The following is an 8936-nucleotide window of genomic DNA, read 5'->3' as shown; positions in this document are numbered from 1 at the left end:
CTCATTAGCATGAATAATAATATTTTCTGTGATCGTAACGGTATACTGTACCATGACGAACTGCATCTGTTTTCATAGAACAATGATATTACATTACTTATCTCTCATATATGAAAAATGAATTACATGGTATTATTACAACGGTTAGACTTACAATTTATTGAAAATGCACCCGCCAGTGTTTATCATTCTCTGTCCACATAAATTGGTCATATACATCAACAAAAGGTGTAACAGAACGCTGTTGAAGGAGAAAAAAAGATTCGCGAAGTCTTGCGGGTTCTGTACTGCCAAAAGAAGCTTCGCATATATACAAAATAGAAATTTTTTCGTTACGTATTGTTTAAAAGAAGTGCTTTGTCACCGATTAATTAGCAAATGCATTCGGTGATGCTTACGCGGTATAAGTTCAAAGCCAAAGAAAGAATAGCTATGATAACCGCTATTAAATACGGTACCGACTGTTCGACCGTCAATTCATGGATCATGCTATATTAACGAATTTCCAACGTTTCAGTCGTCAACGTCGACCATTGATCGTTGCATGATGGAAAAGATATAAATGTTGTAATACAAAATACAATGAAAGAATCAGTAATGTTGCAATATCTGAACGAAGATACCAACGCAACAGCTCGTTTGTGTAGCTCCACAACTGGTCGTACTTGTATTAGCTCTGATGTAGTTGAGTGTAACATGTTGTCGATTGCTAACTCAACTCGGTAACTGAAAACAATTAACATACAGTCAAACCTCTTATAATACGGAATACGAAACAGACGGTATTTAACAGCGAAGCCCATGCTCCACCAGCCGCTAAGAAAAAGAGGAACGCAACGACTATGGCTATGGCTATGGCTATGGGAGAAACAAAAAGTGACTATCAGAGAGACCTTTATAGACTATCTTAGGACCTAGGGGACTTACATGATGTAGGTAGACCCCAGTGTACCCCTCTAGGACCTAGACGGGTCCCTATAGAGCTTCCTCACTCCCCACCACACCACCCAAGACCTAAAGAGATTTCTATTTCTCCCCTCCCCCATTAGAACCTAGAAAGACTACCATGCGGTGAACCTATTAGTTCAAGTCTGTCTATAAGCCTAAACACTTGTGACTCGGTCGACGGTAACTTCCGGCTAGAATTGACCACACAATAGCAATTTATGACGATATTCATACCCCGGAGCAAAAAAGTCCTTGGTGGGGCTATTTAGTGAGCAATGGCCGATGTCAATCATCATTCGTATTAGGTCCGTATGTTACAAGCGAAAATGAGATGACTGAACATAAGTTTGGAGATATAGTTCCAAGATACCTGGCAATTTCAAGCAGTCCACAAATATAGGCAGTAATCACAGAGACTGCCGATTCCGTGCTTGCTAGCGTTAGGATACCCATCCCGTTAACCAATACGAAAAAAATGCTAACCCAATCAGTTTGAAGGTTTATCTCAGGATAAAAGAATCCGAATATGCGTAGATATTGGAGTTGCGTACCAAGGCGTAGTATTGTGGGAATCAGTACTAACACAGACATGTATCCTATTAGTACAGCCGTTAGGCCTGGAATTCAGGGTTTCATTAATTGGTTTCTGTGATGAATGGATTTTTAGGACCAAGGCAAGACAACTCATCGTCATACACATCAAATGTTATAAAAATCTGTTCAATATCAGTACCTAAATATGCTAAGATCACCCGTCTCGCCACTATTATCTGCCTCTTGTATATATCCAATTCGACAGGATCTTTCGTCGCACTATAATCGTTTGAGAAACTATCGAACACAGCTCTCATCTAGAGACATATAGGAGGACATATAAGGAGACGATAAGATTACGCAAGTTATGTATTGTTTAACGAATTTAATAATTATATTAACATTACTAAACGATAGTTAATGTGTTCTGTAACTTACTAATGGAAGGTTGACAGCAAAGCCAACGTACCGTAGAAAAAACATTGCCATTGGGCAAGTGTACGATAACATCATCAGTACATTGTACAGTGATTTTTCTACCCATCTTAGCGTCGATATCTGAACAACATTTCATTCGTTTTAAACAAATAACCAGGATACTAATAAAGTGGATACTAATTTTACATGAAAGGAGAAGATGGCTGGCTGACTCAGAACAGGTCGAAAATGGCAACATTGTAGCAGTAAAACCGACAATGCTGAAAAATTTAGATGGATACTTTCCATGTTGCAGTCTTAACAAGTTCGCTAACTGGCTCCTCTATTTGGGCAGATGATGCTAGAAAACTACGGTTTTCATGACACCTGATGAAATCGTGTAAAAAATCGACAAGGGCAACTTTTTCTGATAAAAATTTCTAATTGGGTTTTGGTACGATACTAGAAAACAGTAGTAAGACTGACGAGGTTTTGCCATTTTCGTGTCGCGTTCGACATGAATTTTTCATAATTAAAATGTGGGAATGTCTCCAATGGCACAAATCTAATAAATAATCAAATCATAATTACCTGTATCCCTAAGAGACTGAGATAAAACACAGGAATCGTGACCCTCTGAATCTTTCCTAATAGAGATTCGTCGTAAGGCCATAGCGCAGTACAACACAGCACAGAAGAGTATAGACTGAAGTTCTTCCGAAACTCCTCCATCTCGTTGAACGTTAGAAAACTGACTGTATGGAAAGTTTGTGATAAGACGCCAGTACATCCCGGTAGCATTAATCATACACGCGGTCCCACTTCCACTATAAATTGGCGCAAATTACGTACTTCCGACCGGTATCGACTGGCGTCAATACCTGTCTTGAGGTAGCATCAAACATTCATGGTCGTCTTCATTCTCACCTTCTTTTCTCTTATTTCTTTCCCATTAATAATTAACCAGCAAAATTCACTGCTTTAGCATTGTTGATTCTATGTACCTGCGAGTGTGCATATCGTTTCAGCATAGGCTCGAAAATCGTGGGGACTGTGCACGCATACAACTACAAAAACACCAGCCAGCACGCGAGTATAACTTTTATAGAATTTCAAACTACACATTGCACATTTATCTATCTCCTTTTACCAGTGAATTTTCTTGCGTAAATGTATTTCCTTTTTTTGCGAGTTGTCTAGAAGAAATCGATGTTCTTCTCTCGTGGATTGTCTTGCTGTCGCTTTGAAGCAATTGTTGCAGGCACAAAACAGTTTTCACATCAGTCACGTGTCAGTTTTATGAGGTGGTTGTCTATGCGGGGGACGTCGGCATTGTTGTAGAGTGTTTTGTTGCGAGTGTTTCTGTATATGTGTAGGGCTGTCCGTGAGCAGCTTCTTTCGAATTTGTGGATTTCTTCTATTGTGGCTCCATTCATATTCGCAATCAGATTAGTAATATCTAACATATTATTTCGACTTGGTGGGATTGGAATTTTGTGGTAGAATATTCTGTGGTGCCGTATAATTAGCCTGGCAGCTTTTTGGTTTGTATTGTAAGGGTTGTATCTAGTTTAAGTAAGTAATCTAGTTGTAAACTGTAGTGATTTGAACTAAAATCTTTTGGCACAACATCAAATGGCAAAAATAGTTTACTTTTTATTATAGAGAGCACAGCTAGGTACAAGCAAGTTCTAGTTCAGAGAATTGACACAAGTGCGGCTCTTCAGGATGTGCTCAGGATCTGTTGTGTCTCGTTCCATAATACCTATAATTCCATACTTATCTCTCGAGGAGTCGCCTGTTGGTCAACGTTTCGTTTTCACTGGGTCGAGCACATAACAGTGAAATATGAGAAAGATGTGCTCATCATCTACAAAAAGAAATATCATAGTTTCTTTTCCTGACCTGATTCGTGGATTTGTTACTCTGTTAACTAGACGCAGTTAATTACCATCGAGAAACCCTCGTAACCCAGATCGTACAAACACCCCAAGTTACAGCGTATTTCATTCATGCTTCTCATCAGCATGAATAATAATATTTTCTGTGATCGTAACGGGATACAGTACCATGCCGAGCTGCATCTATTTTCATAGAACAGTGATTACTTATCTGTCATATATGAAACATGAATTACATGTTTAAACTGTTAAACTCACATTTTATTGAAAATGTACGAGCTAGTGTTTATCACTCTCTGTCCACTTAAATTGGTCAAATACATGATGACAAAGTGTAACAGAACGTCGTTGACGGAGAAAAACAGATTCGCGAAATCTTTCGGGTTCTGTACTGCCAAAAGCAGCTTCGCATATGTACAAAATAGAAATTGTTTCGTTACAGTGCTTTGCCGCCGAATAATTCGCGAATGCTTTCTGTGATGCTTACACGGTATAAGTTCAAAGCGAACGAAATGACAACTGTGAGAACCGTTATTAAATACGACACCATCAGGTTGTTCAAGATATCATCGACCCTGCTATATTAATGAATTTCCAACGTTTAGTTGTCAGCGTCGACCATTGATCGTTGCAAGGTGAAAAAATATAAAAGTTGTAATACAAAATACAATGAAATAAACAGTAATGTTGCAATATCTGGATGAAGATACCAACGCAGCAGCTCGTTTGTGTAGGTCCACAACTGGTCGTACTTGTATTAGCTCTGATGTATTTGAGTGTACCACGTTGTCGATTGCTAACTCAACTCGGTAACTGAAACCAATTAAGATACACTTAAACCTCTTATAACATGTTATACCGAATCTACGGTATTTAACAGCGAAGTCTATGCTCCACCAGCTATGTACTAAGAAAAAGCGGAACGCTACGACTATGACTATGGCTATGAGAGGCACAAAAGGTGACTATCCGAAGAACTAGAGAGACCTTTGTAGACTTCCTTAGGACTTACATGACCTAGATCAGGCATGGCCAGAAATAGCACGCGTGCTAGGGGTTCTCAAGGAATAGCCGTGGAATACTCCCACTTCTCCCGGCCGCGCGTCTCAATCACCTTCGCGGCCGTAGTTGCTCCGAGCACTATGGCCGCCACGGGGATCGAGACACGCGGCCGCGAGAAGGGGGGGTATTCCACCTGTATTCCCTTAGAATCCCTAGCACACGTGCTATTTCTGACCATGCCTGACTTAGGTAGACCTCTGTGGATCCATTTAGGACCTAGACAGGCCTCCATGGAGCTCCCTCACTCCTCTCCACACCACCCCAAGCTTAGAAGGACCTCTATTGACCCCCCGCCATCACCCCTAGGACTAGAAAGACCTCTATGGAAAGACCTCTGTGCCTAGCTCTTCCTATTACTAAGGCAGCCTATTAGTTCAAGTCAGTCCATCAGCCTCAGATAGTTGTGATTCGGTCTGGAATAACTTATCTTCAGCTTCAAGCAAGAATTGCGTCTCCCAACATAAAGAAAATGTGGTTCTGCGACCACATAATAGCAATTTATGACGGTATTCATGCTCCGGAGCAAAAAAGTACTTAGTGGTGCAATCACCCAGTCAGCCAGGCCTGCCTCAAGCAGAAATCGAGCCCAGCCTGCAATCGTACGATGTCAGCAGCTAGCAAGCATTACGCTGGCAGAACGAGCTCGAAGCTCAGGATGCTTGGAATATGCTCAATTTTGAACAGCGCACCCTGCCAGCATAAAGCGATATTTATTCAGACGCAGATGCCAGCTTCATGCTGGCACGGCGCACATTGGCGTATTTGGACTGAAAAAGTGGAAAAAACTATTTTAGCGTTATTTATAGACTCGAGGTTATAATATTATATACCGTTGGATTCGTCTCAAGATCAGCTACAACATTATGAAATCCAAAATTCATTTTAATATTTAAAAAATCAAATTTACATCAATTTTTTGGAAAAAAACAAATTTTTTTTAACTTTTATATATTGAAATTTGTAGACGACTGAATACTGTTCCTCTTTTGTTCGAAACATTTTTTTCTCAGATTATCGAGAACCCCTGAAAAAGCGAGGCGATAGTGGAATATTTGCACTATTATAACTTGAAAAGTATTTAAGAAAAAAATATTGTATTATAGCGTTTTGGAAAGCTCTGAAAACAAGTTACAATAATATGCAATAAAAAATAGGGTTTTCTATTTAAGAAATTGAAGATGACCTTCGCGTGATTTTCAAACGACTATCCAAGGTCAAATCAATGACGCCGTTTTATGGCCCTCTCGAAACCATACAACTTTTGTCTGAAACATTTTTTAAGCAAAATGCTTAATTTCGGAGATATACGTCTGTTTCACTCTGAATGACTCACCCGGTATATGTATATATTGTAAGAACATTTTAAAATTATTACCATTAATTTTCATCCGAAAACACATCAGAAATTTCTTCCTCGGATAATATTTCTTCTTCATTTGAGGCCAAGCGTAGCCGAACATGCAGGCGTACGCGAAATGCTGTTAAACGCTTAATACTAAATAGGCTATAAAATTTGAATTCGGACATATTCGGATTTAAACTTTCTTGACTTATAATCACGAATCTTTACCGAATGTAATGACACCAAAAAGAGCACGCAATCTCGAGCAATAGTATAACAAAATTGTCAATAAAGTTTTGTAATCTTTAAAAAGCTTACAGAATGATTGGTAATATTCAAATATTAATAACTGTACTAATTTAGATGATAACAAAATAAAATCTATGCGAAAGTGCTCTGTATACCTACCTGAACAACTTTTGTAATACAAGAAATAACAGAACTTTCCTTCAAACACTTGAAAATCGCCAATGAACAGACGCTGTCTTGGAGACTGTTTAAGAACGCCAAGCGCGCCTTAAAGTCTCTCGACTTTCCATGAAATTTACTACTTCACGGGTGTACAAATAGAAAAAACACTATTGCAGCCCTATTCTTCAGACCTTTAACTACAACGAACAACAAAAATTTTATGCCATACGCAAAAATTTAGATATCGACTTTTTTCCACTTTTTCGGGCCAAACACCCCACTGTGCGGCGTGTCGCCACAAGCTGCGGTCAGCTTCTCGGGCAGTACTGCCCACAATTCTGCCCTCGCAAGATGGCTGCACATAAAACTAACACAGGCGAGGTACCTCATATGTGGCACTAGTATTAGTGCGACGCAGAATCAGTACTGCCCGAGCTGCTGCCTGCTCTTTCTGTCAGCAGAAAGCAATAATTCTGAGGACGCAACTGCCGTCCAAAATCGAGCATTTTGTTTACTGGGGCAAGTGATCACTGATGCCAATCGTTATTCCTATGAGGTTCGTATGGTACAAGCGAAAATGAGATTGCTGAACATAAGTTTGGAGATATAGTTCCAAGATACCTGGCAATTTCAAGCAGTGAACACACATAGGCAGACATCACAGCGACGGCCGATTCCGTGCTTGCTATCGATAGGAGACCCATCATGTTAACGAATACGAAAAAAATGCTAACCCAATCAGTTTGCCGGTTTATCTCAGGATAGAAGAATCCGAATATGTGCAGATATTGGAGTTGCGTACCAAGGCGTAGTATTGTGGGAATCAGTACTAACACAGACATGTATCCTATTAGTACAGCCGTTAGGCCTGGAATTCAGGGTTTCATTAATTGATTTCTGCGATGGACATATCTTTGGGACCAAGGCAAGACAATTCATGGTTATACATATGAAAGTGTATAAAAAATCTGTTCAGTATCAATACCTAAAAATGCTAAGATCACGCGTTTCGCCCCTTTTATTTGCCTCGCAAATATGTCCAATTCGACAGGATCTTTCGTCACGCTATAATCGTTTGAAAAACTATCGAACACAGCTCTCATCTAGAGACATATAGGAGGACATGTAACGTGATGTTAAGATTACACAAGTTGTGTGTTGTATAACGAATATAATAATAACATTAATATTACTAAACGATAGTGAACGTGTTCTGTAACTTACTAATGGACGGTTGACCGCAAAGCCAACGTACCGTAGAAAATACAGTGTCATTGGGCAAGTGAACGATAACATCATCAGTACATTGTACAGTGATTTTTCTACCCATCTTAGCGTCGATATCTGAACAAATAACCGGGATAACAGTTGATACTAATTTTACATGAAACGAGAAGGTGGCTGGCTAACGTAGAACAAACTAAAAATAGCAACATTATAGCAGCAAGATCGGCAATGCTCGGTATCTAGCTGGTAACTTTCCATGTTGCAGTCTTAAAAAGGTCGCAAACTGGCCCCTCTATTTGGGTAGTAGATGGTGCTAGAAAACTACTGTTTTTTAGCAACGCCGTTATTTCAGATTCAGAAAATTTAAGGTGAGATTGGTTCGTTTAGATAGAAGCTCACGTTACCGGCGACTGACGAAATCGTGTAAAAAAACGACAATAACCGTCAAGGTCAACTATACTATAAACTTTTTCGAAAATTGTAGTAACACTGACGAGGTTTTGCCATTTTCGTGTCGCGTTCGACATAAATTCTTCATAATTAAACTGTGGGAATGTCTCCAATCACTCCAATAGCACAAATCTAATAAATAATCAAATCATAATTACCTGTATCGCTAAGAGAGTGAGATAAAACACAGAAATCGTGACCCTCTGAATCTTTCCTAGTAGAGATTCGTCATACGGCCAGAGCGCAGTAAAGCACAACACAGAAGAGTATAGACTGAAGTTCATCCGAAACACCTCCATCTCGTTGAACGTTAGAAAACTGACTGTATGGAAAGTTTGTGATAACACGCGACTACACCTCGGTAGCATTAATCTTTCACGCTCTCCCACCTCCGCTATAAATTAGTGGAAGTTACGTACTATCGTACGTATCGACTGAAGTCAATACCTATCTTGAGTAGCATCAAACATTCATGGTACTCTTCAGTCTGAACTTCTTTTCTCTTATTTCTTTCCCATTAATAATTAACCAGCAAAAGTCACTGCTTTACCATTCTTGATTCTATGTAACTGCGAGTGTGCATATCGTTCAGCATTGGCTCGAAAATCGTGGGGACTGTGCAGTGCACGCAGCAACTACAATCA

General features: G+C 39.5%; 1 protein-coding gene across 1 annotated transcript; it reads right to left on the bottom strand.

Annotated features, from left to right (window-relative positions):
* Positions 1-1901: 1901 nt before the first annotated feature.
* Positions 1902-8663, bottom strand: LOC143212829 (uncharacterized). Its single transcript, XM_076432042.1, has 8 exons — positions 8451-8663; positions 7840-7959; positions 7601-7718; positions 7350-7483; positions 4059-4613; positions 3851-3983; positions 2491-3769; positions 1902-2040 (listed from the first exon to the last, which is right to left on the bottom strand). Exons 1-5 carry the CDS (start codon positions 8658-8660, stop codon positions 4602-4604), a joined length of 594 nt encoding a protein of 197 aa, XP_076288157.1. The 5' UTR covers positions 8661-8663; the 3' UTR covers positions 1902-2040; positions 2491-3769; positions 3851-3983; positions 4059-4601.
* Between the last annotated feature and the right edge of the window lie 273 nt (positions 8664-8936).

The sequence above is a fragment of the Lasioglossum baleicum genome, chromosome 10, assembly GCF_051020765.1.
Source record: "Lasioglossum baleicum chromosome 10, iyLasBale1, whole genome shotgun sequence".
NCBI classification, from domain to species: domain Eukaryota; kingdom Metazoa; phylum Arthropoda; class Insecta; order Hymenoptera; family Halictidae; genus Lasioglossum; species Lasioglossum baleicum.
The sequence above is the reverse complement of the archived record's forward strand: the minus strand, read 5'-3'. Positions and strand labels throughout refer to the sequence as shown.

What these genes read in the sequence shown, in the direction of transcription:
- LOC143212829 (XM_076432042.1), bottom strand. Translation starts at nt 8,660, where the DNA reads ATGCTACCGAGGTGTAGTCGCGTGTTATCACAAACTTTCCATACAGTC. An exon ending in TTGCGGTCAACCGTCCATTA is followed by an intron (nt 7,719 to 7,839) that starts GTAAGTTACAGA and finishes ATATGTCTCTAG; the next exon opens with ATGAGAGCTGTGTTCGATAG. An exon ending in CGTGATCTTAGCATTTTTAG is followed by an intron (nt 7,484 to 7,600) that starts GTATTGATACTG and finishes CCTGAATTCCAG; the next exon opens with GCCTAACGGCTGTACTAATA.